The sequence below is a fragment of the Acomys minous genome (genome assembly GCF_964271855.1).
Source record: "Acomys minous genome assembly, chromosome: 11".
Taxonomy (NCBI): domain Eukaryota; kingdom Metazoa; phylum Chordata; class Mammalia; order Rodentia; family Muridae; genus Acomys; species Acomys minous.
The window spans coordinates 59,173,446-59,191,869 of record NC_140492.1 but is presented as its reverse complement, the minus strand read 5'-3'; the positions used below and the strand labels follow the sequence as shown (position 1 = coordinate 59,191,869).

At 49.4% G+C, this 18,424-nt stretch overlaps 2 protein-coding genes across 2 annotated transcripts in view; one reads left to right on the top strand and one right to left on the bottom strand.

Annotated features, from left to right (window-relative positions):
* The window catches only part of TM4SF19 (transmembrane 4 L six family member 19), a 190,227-nt gene that overhangs the window by 69,246 nt on the left and 102,557 nt on the right, over positions 1 to 18,424 (top strand). The gene's annotated exons all lie outside the window — the stretch shown is intronic.
* On the bottom strand, positions 192 to 12,097 carry SLC51A (solute carrier family 51 member A). Its single transcript, XM_084802183.1, has 9 exons — positions 11,812 to 12,097; positions 10,924 to 11,018; positions 5,974 to 6,128; positions 4,529 to 4,602; positions 3,580 to 3,738; positions 2,383 to 2,494; positions 2,010 to 2,156; positions 1,104 to 1,209; positions 192 to 640 (listed from the first exon to the last, which is right to left on the bottom strand). The coding sequence occupies exons 1-9, from the start codon at positions 11,847 to 11,849 to the stop codon at positions 504 to 506; spliced, it is 1,023 nt and encodes a 340-aa protein (XP_084658309.1). The 5' UTR covers positions 11,850 to 12,097; the 3' UTR covers positions 192 to 503.

Here is an 18,424-nt window from a genome sequence, read left to right as displayed (position 1 = left end):
GACCTCAGACCTCCCAATGGTAACTGACACGCCTGAGGAAAGGCTGGATGCCAGTGCAGTGCCTGGCTTTGAGAAGCTGTGCTGTGCTGTTTTGCCCGCTAAGGGCTTCATGAATTTGCGTGTCATCCTTGCGCAGGGGCCATGCTAATCTCCTCTCGTTCTTTCATCAGACAAACCATACGACAACCATGTACTCTTCTCCCCCTTTATTCTGTCATGCAGACGCACAGGGTGACTCTCTGACAAACACATTCAGGGTTAACAGTGGCACCCACAGAAGCAGTGTGCCTTGTACAGGGGTCTCAGCCTTCACCATTTATTACAAAACTTCAAATGCCTTCCTTGAGAAAGACTCAAGACCATTTCAGCCTCCTGCACTTTACCTTCAGCCCTATAGCCACGTGGAAGCTGCCAGTGGGACCCTTAGCCGCTGGTTAACACGGACAGAGAAGGAATCTCACACTCTTCTGAGAAGTACAATGTCTCTTCCATAGTCCAAAGCCTCAGGCTTTGATTTTTGAGTCCGGCTCCGACGGCGAACAAGTCTCATACCCAACCTTGTCATCTTTCTTCCGATAGTACATCCGTGTCAGCACCGTCATCAGGAAGGTCTCCAGTATGAGCATGTGGCAGTTCATCACTGCAGTGTGGGGTAGGACATGACAGGTTACATACACCTCGTTACAGAGGAGGGGTCCATGGCAGCCCTGGTAAGCGAGCTGAAAGACACCCCATTTTACCTCCAAACCAGGACCTAGGGATGGTAAACTGGTGGGTGGAACAAGGCAGATTAATGGCAGCCAGAGCTTGGCTCTGACTTCTGTGATCCGAGGAGCAGTGCGTGCGTTTACTCAGCGTAGTCGGCTTCCTAACCAAACCCTTGGCTTCCAGGTTTGGCCATGAGGACTGGCCTCAAGCTTAGAGACGTCGCAGTTCTCTATGGTCAGAGGGGAAAGAGTGCTCACAGCCTCTGCCTCGTCTCTTGGCTCCTTCCGGAACATCCTGAGCACACTGGGCTAGCCCAACTTCTGCCCCAAGATCCTTTCTCCCCTGATCTGCTCCCAGTATCACCTGCAACGTGGAAAGGGGGCCTACGTGCTTACCTTGAGACCTGATTTTAGAAGAAAAGGGGGGTGAGCAAGCAATCTGCCCGGTGCTAGCCAAGATGGAGAAAATGGAGGGCTGCAGGGCGGTCAGGATGACAAGCACCTGAAGAATAGAAGAGATGGGGGAGGGGCAGTTGGCACCAGCAGATTAGGCACACCATCAGAGCTCTGCAGTTAACGGAGGACTGAGACTTAAACTTTACTGAAAGTTGGTGCAGTTTTCCTCTTTAGGCATATTATATTCCTGCTTCTACCTCATTTATTAAGGGTGCCCATTTTAAAAAGTCAGTTTATCTCCTCTCATGGCCCCCATCAGACACTCAGTAGCATCTAGCACAAATAATAGAGACAGATATGTGGACAAGGACATGTGATGGTGGAGGCTGAGATTGGAGTGATATAGCAGAAGGCCAAAGAAGGGCCACCATGGATTACTGGCCAATTCCAGAGAGGATGTGGCCATCTGGGTTCTTCCAGGCAGGTTCCAAAGAGACTACAGCCCTGCCTGCATTTTGATTTGGGGTTTTCAGGCTGTGCAACATTTCTGTTGTTTTAAGCCAGGTTGGTGGTATTTTGTGGTCCAGAAAGGCAAAGATAGAATGGAAGGGGATGGAGATAACGCCCCAGATCCCCCAGGAAACCTAAAAGTTAATATTGTCAAATCCAAGCCAGGCGTGGTGGTGTACACCTTTGATCTCAGCATTCGGGAGGCAGAGGCAAGCAGATCTCTGTGAGTTCTAAGCCAAGCCTGGTCTACAAAGTGAGTCCAGGACAGCCAGGGCTACACAGAGAGACCCTGTTGTCTCAGGGCAGGGAGTGGGAGGGATGTCAAGTCCACCTTTGCCTCTGTTAGTTCTAACCCCAGCCATTGATTGTCAAACACGATTTCTGGCTCGTAGTTACCTGGAACAGAGCAAACTTGGACCCCATATTCTGTTCACCCAGGTGCATCCTGGCTTGACGGAAAAGGATGGCCAGGGACCAGAGAGCAAACAGGGTGGACACACCAAGGAAAGTGTTGATCCACAGAGCCGTGCTCTTCTCAGAAATCTGGTAGAAGACCAAAAAGCAGTCAGGAGGGCATACCATCTCTGTCTCCCCTCCTCTACATGGAGAAAGCTGATAGGAAAGCCCCAAAGCCTGGACTTCGTCTATCCCCTGGGCTGCTACTCTCCTGTGGCAGCCCTGCCCTTGGCCCTGCATTGCTGGTGCCTGGACTAATTCTAGACCACAAAGGTAAACGACTCTTAGTCTTTGCCGCTGCCTCTTGGCTTACGTCTGATGGGTCATAGATGCCGTCAGGGATGAGAAACAGGCCTACTAAGTTCAGTAGTATCTTGAAGAAGGCATATTGGAAAGGGCCCAACATTAGCAGCTGAAGCTTCTTCCTGCGGGAGGAAGAGAGTTGAGAACATGAACCCATAAACCACCCACCCTAAGGAAGCCTAGTCTCCCCCACCAAGCTCCAGGCTGGGCTGCCATCTCACACAAACTGTATCACAGATGAAGGCTGAGAGCATTGAGACTGCTCTTGCCTCCAATGACGCCTTGTGAGCAGGAGCCCCAAGTGCTGACTTCAAGCTCATTACTCAAAGTGGGCAAAGGGACAAGCGAGCACCAGAGCACAGTTTTCTCTTTGCTGCTAAGTATGCAGTGCAGGCTGGGCACGATGGAAAATGCCTTTACTCCCAGCACTGAGAGGCAGAGGCAAGTAGATCTCTGTGAGTTCAAGGTCAACCTGATCTACAGAGTTCCAGGACAGCCAGGGCTACATAGTAGAGACACATGGTCTCAAAAACCCAACAAATTAGGCCAGGCGTGGTGGCACATGCCTTTAATTCCAGCACTTGAGACAGAAACAGGTGGATCTCTGTGAATTCAAGGCCAACCTGGTCTACAGAGTTCCAGAACAGCTAAGGCTATGTAGTGGAGACACAGGGCCTCAAAAAACCAACAAATTAGACCGGGCGTGTGCCACCACACGTGGTGTGAGTTCAAGGCCAGCCTGGTATACAAAGCGAGTCCAGCACAGCCAAGGCTACACAGGGAGACCCTGTCTTGAAAAACCAAAAACCAACCAACCAACCAAACAAAAAACAGCCAGGTGTGGTAGTGCAAGCCTTTAATCCCAGCACTTGGGAGGCAGAGGTAGGAGAATCTCAGTGAGTTCAAGGCCAGCCTGGTCTACAAAGCAAGTCCAGGACAGCCAAGGCTACACAGAGAAACCCTGTCTTGAAAAGAAAAACAAAACCAAAAACCAAAAACAGTAACAACAAACTGAGTAAGCAGGGCAGGGAGGTGAAACATAAAGATGCTTCCTCTGTTCCCCCCTCTCCTGGGGCCTGGTGCCCACCTTGGCTGTTCCTTCATCACTGGCTTTGTCCTGTACAGTCCCAATTCCAAGGGCCTTGGACTGGGGCTAGAGAGCCGCATGGCTCACTTGTCCCTCTGGACTCCCCCTCTCCTGCCTTACCTGGTAAGTATGAGGGGTGGACAGCAGGGACAGCAGCAGCAGCAGGGGCCCGTGTGCACCCTCATTGGGGTCTCCTTCAGTGTCTGCATCACTGCTTCCTTCCCACCAAAGCCTTCCACCATGACCAGCATCAGGAGGTAAAAGCACACTGCGTAAAACCTGAGAGAAATAAGGAAAACTGCAAGTGGGAGCACCCCGGTATACACCTTTGCAGCTAAAGAGATAAAGCTTGCAGGGAGAGGTGGGGCTCGCTTAGGTAGAGACCAAAAGGGCTGGGGTTTCAGTTGGGTTTTTGTTGTTGTTGTTGTTGTTTTTTGGGGGGTTTTGGGTTTGTTTTGTTTTTTGTTTTTGTTTGGTTTTTCGAGACAGGGTTTTCTTGGCTGTCCTAGACTCACTTTGTGGTCCAGGCTGGCCTCGAAATCACAGAGATCTGCCTGCCTCTGCCTCCCGAGTGCTGGGATTAAAGGCGTGCGCCACCACGCCCGGCCTTCTATTGGTTTTTTGAGGTGGGGTTTGTCTGTTTAACAAAACCCTGGAAGTTCTGGAACTTGATCTATAGACCAGGCTGGCCTCGAACTCACTCAGAGATCCACCTGCCTCTGGCTTCCAAATGCTGGGATTAAGGCTTGTGCCACCGCTACCTAGCTGGGTCTCGAGTCTTAACTTCCTGACACAAGAGGGGCAAGAGAGGAGACTGGAAAGGGTGCAATTTGGGCCTCTGGAAACAAACAGGTGACCCAGGAGTGTACCCCAAAAAGGCATTCCCTGAGTACAAGCAGAATTCAAGAGCCCCACGTTACCACCGTTCGGCAAGACTCATATCAAGATTCATATCTATGGGGCTTAAAGACATAGACTCGGGCGTGGGGTGGGGTGGGGACTTGGGAGTCAGAAAGGGACCCCAGAGAGAGGCTCGTCCCTGGTAGTGGGGGTGGGGTCAGACACTCACGAGGTTATGGACATTTCCACAAGTGTGAGGGAACGCGGGATCCAGAGACCAAAGCAGCAGAACACGGACACCACCTGCTTGCAGAAGAGCAGGGCGCAGGTTAGGGCGGGGGGAGAGAGAGCGCGTCCCAACATCTTGTAGCAAGGGCTCAAAGAAGCCAGACCTGTGCGGTTGAGGCACAAGTCCTTCCACCGGTTAGATGCTGGGGCTGGGTCGGCGGTAAGAGCACACGCAGGGCGCTGGGCTCTGCACCCAGAGCCGACAAAAAAAGAAACAAGGACTGGTAAAATGGCTCAGCAAGTAAAGGAGCATCCCACGGAAACCCGAGTTCAAGCCCCAGAGCTCATGTAAAGAGTGAAACAGGAGAACTGACTCCACAAATTGTCTTCTGACCTGTACACGTGAGCTGTGGTTCACATGCTCCTCCATCGGGTGCTCACAGACAATAATAATAATAATAATAATAATAATAATAATAATAATAATAATAATAATAATAATAATAATAAAAAATAATAAAAATAGCTCATTTAAGAAGAACCAAGAGCCGGGCGGTGGTGGCGCACGCCTTTAATCCCAGCACTAGGGAGGCAGAGGCAGGTGGATTGCTGTGAGTTTGAGGCCAGCTTGGTCTTACAAAGCGAGTCCAGGACAGCCAAGGCTACACAGAGAGACCCTGTCTCGAAACCCCACCACCAGCCGCCCCCCCCCCCAAAAAAAAAGAGAGAAGAAAAAAAGAACAACAACAACCAAGAAATGGGAACTGGAAAATAACAATAAATTAAATTCAAGTCCTAGGCAGTGCTGCATAAAGAAGTTTAAAAAGGCTTACAGTTGCTGGAGCTGTGGCTCAGTCAGTGGTAAACTGTTCAGAGGAACAAAGAAAAATGCAAAGGGACTGGAGAGATGGCTCAGAGGTTATGAGCACTGCCTGCTCTTCCAGAGGTCCTGAGTTCAATTCTTAGCAACCACATGGGGGCTCCCAATCATCTGTAAGAGGACCTGATGCCCTCTTCTGGTGTGCATGAAGACTCATATACATAAAATAAATAATTCTTTTTTAAAAGGGGGGAAAAGGCCGGGTGGTGATGGCGCACGCCTTTAATCCCAGCACTCAGGAGGCAGAGGCAAGCAGTTGTCTGTGAGTTCGAGGCCAGTCTGGTCTACAAAGTGAGTCCAGGACAGCCAAGGCTACAGAGAAATCCTGTCTCGGAAAAAAAAAAAACCAAAAACCAAAAAACAAATAAAAAAAAAGCAAGCTCCTGGTGCCCAGCAGGTTGCTGTCTCTGCAGCCCTTGGCATTTGAATACTTCACCCACTGGCTGGCCTCGCAAACAGGTGGTGGTTAGTTCACAATCCCCAGTGCCACATGGTACTGGCACGGCGGCTCTGCTCTTCTGCCCTTTCTCTGGTCTCTCTGAAGGTGCCGCCTCTAGCATCCTCACCGTGGGTGCTGAGCTACTCCAGATCAAAGTCCTCCTTTTGATGGGGCAGAGGATGTTCTTGTACAGGTACATGGCATCCTCCAGGAAGATGGCCACCGAGCCCATGGTGAGAAAGGTCAGGATGATGGTGAGGGTAATTTCCACGGAGCCCAGTTCTAGAGGAGAAGGGGAAGAGAGGCCCATAAGTTGAAGGGCAGAGGCTAGTCCAGCCATGATTACAAGATGCTAAACACGGATTAAAGTCTGAGCATGGGTGGTGTGTGTGGATGTGTGTTTTGAGACAGGGTCTCACCGTGTAGCTCTGGCTAGCCTGGAACTGGATCTCTCTATGTGTAGAGGAGGCAGGACTTGAGCTCACACAGACCTTCCTGCCTCTGGCTCCCAAATGCTGGGATTAAAAGTATGTGCTGAGGCTGGAGAGATGGCTCAGAGGTTAAGAGCACTGACTGTTCATCCAGGGGTCCTGAGTTCAATTTCCAGCAACCACTTGGTGGCTCACAACCATCTGTAATGTGATCTGGTGCCCTCTTCTGGCATGCAGGTGTATATGCAGAGAGAACTGTATATATAATAATAAATAATTATTACAAAAAAATAAAAGTATGTGCCACTACGCCTGACCCTACAAAGAGTCTTTAATTTTTCTTCTCAAATAAAGCATCTTTCCTCCGGGCAGTGATGGCACATGTTTTTAATCCCAGCACTCAGGAGGCAGAGGCAGGAGGATCTCTGAGTTTGAGGCCAGGATGGTCTACAAAGTGAGTTCCAGGACAGCCAGGGCTACATGGAGAAACCCTGTCTTGAAAAACTAAACCAAACAAAAAACAAAACAAAGCGAAAGAAAGCGCAGCCTTAGGCCATGGCCTACTTTATCTAGCTTAGCCTATCAACTCCTTCCTCCTGCCTTGCATCTTGCTGACTCGCAGGACACATTTCTGTCCACAGAAGTCCCTAGTGAATTGCACTTTGTGCCACCCCGGCTCTGTCTGCTTTTGCCTCCAGCTTTGATACACCCTCTGGTTTTGTGGTCATTTCTCAAACAGCGGGATTGGATTTTGTTCAAAACAACTTGGCATCAGATTATTCATTTACGACACTGGAAATTGAAGCTACATACTCATCTTTATGATAGGGAACAGAGAATAATTTCTTTTTTTTTTTAATTAAAATTCTTTTTTCTTTCTGTTTTAAGATTTATTTATTATGTATAATGTTCTGCCTGCATGTGTGCCCGCCTGCCAGAAGAAGGCATCAGATCACATTATAGATCATTGTGAGCCATCGTGTGGTTGCTAGGAACTGAACTCAGGACCTTTGGAAAACCAGCCAGTGCTCTTAACTTCTGAGCCATCTCTCCAGTCCCAGAACACTTTCTTAAAATATATGAAAGGGCCAAGGAGATGGTACAGGAGGGAGAAAGGCTTGCCAGGCCAGCCTGGAGACCCAAGCTGGCTTCGGTGGCACATGCCACTAGTTCCACCATGAGATGGAGGCTTCTAGAATCTGGTCCACTCTGTCTGTCCTATCAGGAGACCTGGAGTCTCTTGCACACTAGGCAGGTGCGGTCCCGCCGAGCTATAGTGCTCCACTTTTCTCTAAAGGCAAAAAAATCCTTTAAGTCAGAATCTCTCTAAATTGTCCAGGCTGGACTTGAAATTACAACAATCCTCCTGCCTCAGCCTCCTGAGTCACTGAGACTACACACCTGCGTGTCTGAGCCTACATGGGCTTCTTCTTTTATAAAATGTATATGTGAGTCCCACGCTGATGGCCAACCTTTTGTTGGCTAGAGCTTTGAAAATACCTTTTCTGTGTCCATGTATCGGTTTTGACTTTGCTTATGGTGTTTTTTTGTTTGTTTGTTTGTTTGTTTTTGTTTTTTTTGTCATCTACGAAGAAAAAACAAAAACAAAAAAACCTGTTTGCCTCATATAGTTGATGCTTGTGATTGTGATAATTTGTGCTTGTGTGTGTGTGTGTGTGTGTGTGTGCATGTGTTTGTGTGCATGTGTGTGTGCGTGTGCATGTGTGTGTCCTCTGCCTCCTTGTGTGTGTACATAATAGGCCATGTGGTGCACGTGCCATGGCACAAATGTTAACATGAGCAGACTGGAGTCAGTGCTCTCCCTTGTTTGAGGCAGGGTCTCTCCTGTTCCTGCTGCAGCACAGCAGGCTCCAGGCTAACTGGTCTACAAACTTCCAAGCCACTGTCCTGTCTCCCCCCTCCCATCTTGCCACAGAAGTGTGTCCTTATTACAGATGTACGCCACTTCATATGCTTTTTTTTTTCTTTTAAACATGGGTACTGGGTATTGAACTCAGGTCTTTAGGCTTGTGCAGCAAGTGTGTTTACCTCTGAGCCATCCCACTGGCCTTTTCTTGAATGTTAAGAAATTATTTGCTGTTTCTAGTCACAAAAACAATTTTTTATTTCGTTAAAAAAACATTTTCATTTTGTGCTTATGTCCTTAATCTGTCTGAATTAAAGTTAATTTCCTGTGTATTTATTTCCTTGGGGACAGGTGGCTGTCCTGTACCTCTTCCTAGGAGCCCTTCCCCCTGCATCCTCTTGTGTGGAGCCCCACGGAGGCCTGACACTGCCTCTGGACCCTGTGATTTGTTGTTTTTCTCCTCCAGGTGCTTTGTCATTGTGACCTCATTGTGTCAACTGCCAGAACCCTTCTCAGCCTGCAGCAGCATAGTCTGCCTTTTGTTTTGTTTTGTTTTTTCGATACAGGGTTTCTCTGCATAGCCTTGACTGTCCTGGACTCACTTTGTAGACCAGGCTGGTCTCGAACTCACAGAAATCTGCCTGCCTCTGCCTCCTGAGTGCTGGGATTAAAGGCGTGCGCCACTATCGCCTGGTCCATAGTCTGCCTTTTTATACCTTCTCCAAACCATTCTGGCTCTTTTAGATAAACATTTAGCTTGGTTTAATTAAGAAAAAAAAATTTAAAGATTATAACTGGAATCATACTAGAAACTCTAAAAAGAGCTGGATGGCGCATACCTTTAATTACAGTACGCAGGAGGCAGAGGCAGGAGGATCGCTGTGAGTTCCAGGCCAGCCTGGTCTACAGAGTGAGTTCTACACAGAGAAACCGTGCCTGGGAAAACCAAAAGAGAAACAAAGAAGGAGTTTTCTCCTTCCTCTCCAAGTCCCCTGCCGGTCATCGCCACTGCTCAGAATCACAGTCTCCTGCCTAAATATTTACCAGGGCTCCTGGCTGCATTTTCCATTTCTTCCCTTCCTGGCAGCCTGGCTCACCCTCTGTCGGTTGCCCGCTCCACAGGTCGGGTCGACAACCTCTCTGTCTTACTCCTGCCTCCCCGCGTGGCTCTTTCCCCTAAGTCATTCTGAGTACTGATTAATGGTTCCAGAACACTCCACCCAGCCCCTCCCAGTCTTCAGCTCTCCTGCTGGCTCTGCCTGGAGGATAAAGTACAAACCACAGGCTTGACCCTACTCAGGCCCCACCTCACCTGCAAGGCCCTCTCAACTGCCTCAGGCCCCTCCACTAGTAAGATTCAACCTTGCTTTCCAGTGTGGGGAACCCACTGGCGCGTTGTATCACTACCCCACTCCAGGAATGCCTGTCATCTACTCCGCACTGCCCAGGTTCCTCCCTCCTCCAGCCCCACAAGGCAGCCTGCTCAACTAGGAGAGCCAGAGGCATCCACCTGCTTCTAAATCCTTGCGGGCTCTACCTGCACATGTGCTGGCAGGGCGACATGGGAATTAGTGTGTCCTGTGAGGCAAGGCTTCAGAGCCCCAGTACTACTCTGATAATTTGACGTGGAGGTCTGTACTGTGCCTGTAAGTGCGTTAGTAGCCTCCTCAGCCTCTATGTATTAGATGTTAAGGGCGGGCAACCATCAGTGTGGCCACTCCAACTGTCTGCAGACATGCCAAATACTTCCTGGTGTAAGGTGACATTTGTCCCTCCAGCTCTGCTCTCTAAATAGGAGGTGCTTGGAGCTGGATGCAGCAGCCCCCTGTTGGCTGCTAACCACAAGGGTGCCACCAGGCATCTCTGATTACGCTGCGGCTCAGAGCATCTGAAGCAGAGCTAGCCTTAGCCCAAGGGCCTGAGCGCATCTGCTGCCCGCTGCACATGACAGCAGCCCCTTGCTTAGCGGGAATGCATTTTGGAGGCAGCCACCAAGAGTCCCACATCTTAGAAATGCTTAATCATGGTGTAGGCCCTACTTTGTTCTCTATAGTTTGGAGGCCTAATGAATGAGCTCGGTTTTATCCCGTGCCTCCCACTTTCAAAAGCAGTTTCACGTTGGAAGGGCAAGCTCAGGCCATAAGAGTCTAGGCCACACCTCCCGGCAGCCATCCCTCTGCAGTGCTGAAGCTCTCTTAGGGAATATGTGCACACTCCAGGGGGACTGTGGGGCTTGGCTTATCCGGTACCATCTTGAAAGACTACAGCACAGATAAATGTCCCACCTCTTAGTGTGGCCAAATTGTTTGGGGTTTTTTGTTTGTTTGTTTTGTTTTAAAGATTTGTTTATTATTATGTATACAGAGCTCTGCCTGCATGTACACCTGCAGGCCAGAGAAGGGTATCAGATCCTATTATAGATGGCTGTGAGTCACCATATGGTTGCTGGGAATTGAACTCATGACCTCTGGAAGAACAGTCAGCGCTCTTAACCGCTGAGCCATCTCTCCAGACCCAGTGTGGCCAAGTTGAATTGTATCTTAGGCTGAGGTGGGTGGAGACCCAGCCTCAGGTTTTCACAGATGTTCATGCCTCACTGTGGCCCACTGATTCCTTGCTGCTCTTCTCCAAGGCTCTGGCCATTCTGAAGAGCAGGCCAGCTATCCTCTCGGGTTGGCCGGGTGAGAACCAGCTCTCCTCGGCTTCCCAAGTTGTCCTGACTTCCCGCTTGGATACGTAAGCCTCCCCTTCAGCCCCTCCAGGGGGCTCCCTAACTCACCTGTCAGGAGCTGGCCTGCAGTGGGAGGGTGAGAGAAGCAGGCAGGGGAGACGCTGTAATTGGTTTCCAGAAGCTCCAGAAGGTCTGCTGTGTACCTGGAGAGACAGCGGGCTGCTCAGAAGCAGGCAGCTGGGGAAGGGCTGTGGCAGACGGGACAGCAGGCAGTTGGTACATCTCAGACACTCCTGAGGACAAGGAGCCAGTCCGGTTTTTTCCCCCAAGGCCCTGGACAGCTGGCTTAGGTTAGAGTATAAAACAGGCTGCCTGTTAGCCGCTCACCAGGGCAGTAGTTCAGCTGGCCAGGGCAGGCCAGCAAGACAAAGAGTGGACTTTTTTGCCAGGCATGGTAATGCTGGCTTGTAATCTCAGCACTGGTGAGGTAGGCTGAGGCAGAAGGATCTTAGTTTGAGGCCAGCTAAGACTGTCACAAAACAAAACAAAAGTAAGAAAAGAAAAGGCCAGGTGTTGGTGGTGCACACCTTTAATCCCAGCACTCAGGAGGCAGAGGCAGATCTCTGAGTTCCAGGCCAGCCTAGTCCAGAGTGAGTTTCAGTACAGCCAAGACTACACCGGGTGGGGTGGAGTAGGGAGAAGAAAAGTAGTCCCATAGCATCAGGGCCTGCCCACTGCTGGTCAGGGACTCTGTGCATGTCTAGGAGTGTCCCCAACCTCTGTATCATCCTTTGTCCGGGTATGGAAGCAATTCACAGGCCTGAAGTGGCCACACACTGACCCAATTCCAGTTTCCCTGAGGCTCAAGGGCACCAACAGACAGTTCTCAATCTTATCTTGTATGGAGTTCTGGAAATCAAAGGGCTCTGACAGGGGGGGAGCCAGGGAGGGCTTAAGCTGTTTCTTAGCAACTGGCTCCCTGCCACCTTCACTTACCTGGGGTCAAGTTTCATGTGAGTCCTGCCTGGCTCCATCCTTCTTGTCTTTCAGGCAGACAGTGGGGGTGAGGGCAGTCCAATGGGGGCAGTTTCTGCGGGTACCCCAGCGCTAATAGCTTTGTTCGTGGGGTGAGGGCTAAGCAGTGAATGAGTGGACACTCTCCACGTCTGTCTCTTTGCCTCTTCAAGCCTCCAGTGTCAAAGCCTTTTATCTCAGAGTTCACCTCAGAGGAATTTGATCCCCTGTGCTGACCGAGTTCTCCAGACTCCTCCCTAGAGGTTAGGCATGGTCCCTCCCACCTCTTTCAGACAAACTCCTTGGGTCACTCCTTGTCCCTGGACTACCCAACCCTTCAAACTTTATACTCCCTCTTAAAGGGCCTGTAGGGCTCACTGGATCCTAGACAAAAATGTCTCCGACCGGGCCAGGTAGAAGGGGGCAAAGTCCTCACTTGGTATCCCTAGGTGACCCAGGCAAAAGAAGCACAGGTCCCAGACCCTTAGAGATGGGAAACTCAGGGCTCAGGCCTGGGTCAGCGTCTGGGGCTTGGCATGTGGTGGCTGGCTGGACAGGTTGAAGGAGGCCTGTTTGCTTCTGCTTCTACTTTTTTACTGACAAGGTCTTGCTGTGTAGCCCTGATTGACCTGGAACTCATTATGTAGACAGACCAGTGGGCCTTGAATTTACAGAAACCTGCCAGCTTCTGCCTCCTGCATGCTGGGATTAAAGGTTTGTGCCACCACACCTGGTTTCTAGCATTTGCCTCCCCCTCCCCCATCTCTGTCTCTGTCTCTCCGGGGGTGGGGGAGGTTTGTTTGAGACTGGGTTTCTCTGTGTAGCCTTGGCTGTCCTGGACTCGCTTTGTAGACCAGGCTGGTCTTGAACTCACAGAGATCCGCCTGCCTCTGCTTCCCAAATACTGGGATTAAAGGCGTGCACCGCGGAGCCTGGCTCAAGGTTTGCTTCTTAAAGGTCTGCTCATCTTTGGTGGAGAACAGACTTAGCCACATAACTGGGTCTGATGACTAAGCCAAGGGGAGGCTGCGTTATATCTAAGTGTCAGAGGTGCACTGTCAGATTTTCAGCATTTTGACAAGGGCTTCTTTAAAAAAAAAAAAAAAGCCAAATTGGGACTGAGGAGATGGCTTAGTCAGCAAGTACTCACCATCCAAAGAGAAGACCTGACTTTGATCCCCCAGCACCCACACAACTCTTTAAATGGTGGGGGTGGCAGCGTAATCCTGAAATCCTACAAATCCCACATCAAGGGAGGTGGAAATGGAAAGATTCTGGGCTCAGGGGTGGCATGGGGTGGGTGTTGCTGGCCAGCCAATCTAGCTGAATTGGTGAGCTACAGGTTCAATGAGAGACCGTATTTTAAAAAAAATAAGACGGGATGTTGTGCTATGTTGTGCCTCCCACTTGGGAGGCAGAGGCAGTGGATCTTTGAGTTTGAGTCCAACTTGGTCTACAGAGTGAGTGCCGGGATGGCTAAAACTATAGAGAAGCCCTGACTTGAAAACCAAAAAAAAAAAAAAAAAGATAGAAAGATGGAAAATGATAGTGACTGAGAACCTCATGCTGACCTCAGGCCTCCAGAGGCATGCGCACCCACACCTACACAAACTCCCACTTACATTCCACACCCATACACCCATATGCCAAGTTATACGCTTAATAAGTATTTTATTGGACTGGAGAGATGGCTCAGAGGTTAAGAGCACTGGCTGCTCTTGCAGAAGCACTGAGCTCAATTCCCAGCAACAATACGGTGGCTCACAACCATCTCTCGTGGGACCTGATGTCTTCTTCTGGCGCGCAGGTGTACATGCAGGCAAAGCAGTCTGTAGGCTTCGACCTTTTCCAAACCTACTTCATTTGGGGTTCCTTCCAACCCGCCTACCCTAGATAGGAGGGAAAAGAGGTTAATGGGAACAGGAGAAGTAGACCTTTTAGCACTCGGTTCCTGGCAGCGATTTCCCTGATGTAGTCGGCAGGTTTTCAGCAGACCAGCAATTCAACCAAAGTTGCTGCTGGAACCTGGAGCAGCAGCCGGAACCCGGAGCCTGAAGCGTTCTCTGGAGCTGTCTCTAGGAACTTCTCGAAGTGGAGCAATGAACAGCCAAACAATACCAAGACCCAAAAGCCCCCCAATTCCTGTTTTGGATATATATATACTCTCAGAGTCTGCACTAAGATGTGTTTCACCTGGCAAAAAACCAAGCCCCCGAACGAGGTGGTTTTATCTTCTAGAGGATAAACATCACCTGTTCTCTCACAAGTCTGTTCCCCATCCCACATTTGGGATCAAAACGAAAACATGTTTAAATCCACTGCAACACTCATACATTAAAGCAGTGGTTGTCAACCTTCCTAATGCTGTGACTCTTTGATACAGTTCCTCATGCGGTGATGACCCCTGGTCATAAAATTTCATGGCTACACTTGTAATTTTGCTACTGTTATGAATAGTAATGTAAGTATATGATATGCAGGATATCTGATATGTGACCCCTGTGAAAGGGTTGTTCGACCCCCAAAGGGGCTGTGACCCACAGGTTGAGAACCGCTACATTAAAGAATGCGTAAATATTGTTTTCGAGCTGAGTGTGGTGGCACACACCTTTAATCCCAGCACTCGGGAGGCAGAGGCAGGTGGATTGCTGTGAGCTGGAGGCCAGCCTGGTCTACAAAGTGAGTCTAGGACAGCCATGGCTACACAGAGAAACCCTGTCTCAAAAAACCAAAGAAAATTAATTAATTAATTAATAATTTTTTGAAAAAAGTATTTCATTGGTTGGTGGTTTCTCCTTCCAAATAGATTTAAACTCCTCCTCTGCGGCTGAGTGCAGAGGGCTGCACCCCGGATCCCTGGCATGGAGGCTGGCACACACTATGTGCTCCTTGGAACTTGGCAGCAGGTGCTCTCAGTATGCCAGGCACCGTGGGAAATGGAGAATGTTCCTCATCTAACCCTTGCAGGCGTCTTTTAAAGTAAGGGCGGTCTTTTTCCCATTTTACCGACAACACAGCTCAGGACCAAGAAGGTTAAGAAACCTTTGCCATGGGCATGCACAGAGGCAGAGGCTCCTGTGGCGGGGAGGGGGGGGGGTCGTCAGCGGTGGCGGTTCAGTGGCGGGTTTTAGTAGTGAGACGCAGGCTTTGGGAGCCCTGGGTCCTTGCGAGGTACGGCAAGAGCCCCCGTTCACACACACTTCGCCGTGCCTCATGAAGTCCCGCAGTTTACTCTCTGTAGGAAGCACAGTTCTCGGGACAAGGTGCTATAATGCCAGGGGTAGGAGTCTCAGGGCCCCAGTTACCTCCTGAGGCAGAGGGAAGGGCCGGAAAAGGAGGTAAGGATGCTGATCCTGAGGGTCAATGGCCTCGGCCACACCTCACAGGCACAGGCTGACTCAAGGCTCTTCCACCAGAACACACCTCAGGTCATTCATCTGTAGCTGGTGAGAAGCCTTGAGCTTGCACTGCTCACAGCCCTGGACTTTAGACTTCCCCGGAGGAGACCTCCTTAAGGTGGAGGGAGGTGGGAGGGGCCTGAGGCCGAGACCTCAGAGGAGACTGCACAGGTGGAGAGAGGCAGCCTAATGGATACTCCTGCTTTGCCCAGACTCTTTAAATGGCTGTTTCTTTACAGTGTGCCCACTAGGTCAGACCAGGGCGCTGGCCCTGCTCTTCAAGGCCAGACCCAGCTTGAACCTGGCAAATTTTTCTGGGCGCCCTGGACTGACAGCTGCCAACCGTGTGTGTGTGTGTGTGTGTGTGTGTGTGTGTGTGTGTGTGTGTGTATGTATATGTGTGTGTATATATATATGTGTGTGTGTGTATGTATATGTGTGTGTATATATACATATATACATATTTTTTGTTTGTTTTGGTTTTGTTTTTCGAGACAAACTCACAGCGATCTACCTGCCTCTGCCTCTCGAGTGCTGAGATTAAAGGCCTGCGCCACCACGCCCGGCTTGCCAACCATATTTTTAGAACCATTAAGAACCAACCAACCTTCGTTTACTTAATTATTATTTATTTATTTATTTACTTTTTGGTTTTTTGAGACATGGTCTCTCTGTGTTTGCCTTGGCTATCCTGGACTCTCTTTGTAGACCAGCCTGGCATGGAACTCACAGAGATCCGCCTGCCTCTGTCTCCCGAGTGCTGGGATTAAAGGCATGCACCACCACATTGGCCTACTTTTTTTGTCTTTTGTTTTTTGTTTTATTTTTTGAAACAGGGTTTCTTTGTGTAGCCCTGGCTGTCCTGGACTCACTTTGTAGACCAAACTGGCCTCAAACTCATAGCGATCCACCTGCCTCTGCCTCTCAAGTGCTGGGATTAAAGGTGTGCGCCACCACCACCCAGCCTGGCTTACTTTTTTAATTCTTAAGAATTATTTATTAATTGTTATGTATACAGTGCTCTGTCTGCATGTATACCTGCAGGCCAGAAGAGGGCATTATATCACATTACAGCTGGTTGTGAGCCACCATGTGGTTGTGGGAATTGAACTCAGGACCTCTGGAAGAGCAGCCAGTGCTCTTAACCTCTGAGCCATCTCTCCAGCCCATTGCTTATCTTTTTCAATGGCTTAAATTGGCTTAAATAGTTTAAACAAACATTAAATATATTAATTGAATAAAATAATTATTTTATTGTGTTGCTTCATTTTCAGCTTGGAGGCCACCCTAGGCTACAGAATAAAAATCTCATGTCTACATTAATAAATAGCAAAATGTGTTTTGTTTTAAAAACTTGCAAGCCAAGGCTACAGAGAAATTCTGTCTTTTTGTTTGTTTGTTTGGACTTTGGTTTTTTTGAGGCAGGGTTTCTCTGGGTATCCTTGGCTGTCCTGGACTCACTTTGTAGACCAGGCTGGCCTCAAACTTACAGAGATCTGCCTACCTCCTCCTCCCGAGTGCTGGGATTAAAGGCCTGTGCCACCACGCCCTGTAAGATATTCTGTCTTGAACAACAACAACAACAACAAAAGACCCCTAAAAAACCAAAGCCAAAACCAAAAACCAAAAACCTACACATATAGTTTTCTTGTGTGGTATTTCTTGTTTTATTGTGGCCCGCTTAGCCCTAGCCTAGCAGAATGCTATCAAATTAGTCAAGGTCTATGTGCGGTGCACTGTGCACAGCTTTCTTCCTTGGCAAGGTTGAATGAGGTTCCCTTGTCTATTTTGATTGCCCACTTGCCGCTGATGGTGCCCAGGGATCCCTGGAGAGGGCGTGAGGTTCTCGAGCCCACAGAGAAGCACAAATGAAGCCAGGAATGCTAAGCATACAGATTTGCCTCTTCAACGAAAAGGATGCGATGGATGCACACACTTGTTTCCCACCCAGAAGGCTGGGAGCAGATGTTGTTAGGGTTTCATGGCGGAAGAAAGAATACCATGGCGGAGCAAGACGGAGCAATGCCGCGGGAATCACACCTTGCAACAGAGCTCACGCAAGAGATTTAAGGAGGTGGGTGGTGGTGGTGGCGGGGAGAGCAAAAGGCTACCCTCAAAGTGTGTGTGTGTGTGTGTGTGTGTGTGTGGCGGGGAGACAGAGAGTGAGTGAGATGAGAAGGCTGGCTGTGATGGTGGGGACCTTTTAAAGGGTACTCAGGTTACATTTGGTGGTTGGTGATGCCATGGCTGACATGGCTGGGTCACTGACGGTGAGCTTCGGTGAAGGGGGCATGCAGTGGGGGGGGGGGGGAAGGGGGTGCCTGGGGTTGGAATACCTGCTTCCTAACAGATGCTAATAACCTGGTGACCTTTCGCTATCTGTAGAGTCAGGCCTCACCTGGATCACACAGACTCCTGAGCACTGTTCCTCAGCCAATAGAACCCGCTCTTCTGGACCCATAAGAGGTCCCACGTTCGTCACCAGAGTCTTCTATCACACTTATTGCAGACCTTTCTTTACTAGACCCTGGTCCCTGGCGCTGTCAGTCAATAGGACCCTTTCTTATGGACGAGGTCACAGGTACTTTGCAAAAGACATGTACATCGCGAAGGAATTTATGTAGTCATGTCTTAAGCTTTGTTGTCATAACTGTCACAAGAAAACTTTTTCCCAAAGTAGTACTATACTTAAATATGCCAAAAATAAACTGCTCAGGGCCAGACTCTAGAAGTTTGAACCAGCAGTGGCTACTGAGTTATGTTGAGCCAGATTTCCTTCTTGATTGTTAATTAGCATTTGCAGCGAGCTCCACCCCCCCAACACAGATAGATCACTGTAATTCTTAGCACTCAGGGAGGCAGAGGGAGGTGGATCTCTGTGAGTTTGAGGCCAGCCTGGTCTACAAAGTGAGTCCAGAACAGAAAATCTGTCTTGAAAAAAAAAACCAAACATTTCTTTGTGTGTGTGTCTGTGTGTGTGTCCCATATTTGCTTGTCCATGCATGTGCAGGTAGAAACAAGAGGTCAATATTGGTTCTTTTTTTCGAACTCACAGCGATCTGCCTGCCTCTGCCTCCCGAGTGCTGGGATTAAAGGTGTTCATCACCATGCACGGCAAGGCCTGGTCTTTCTAAACCTGGAGCTTGTCAGCCAGACTAGTGTACAGTGATTCCCCTGCATCTCCCTCCCTCCGCTCT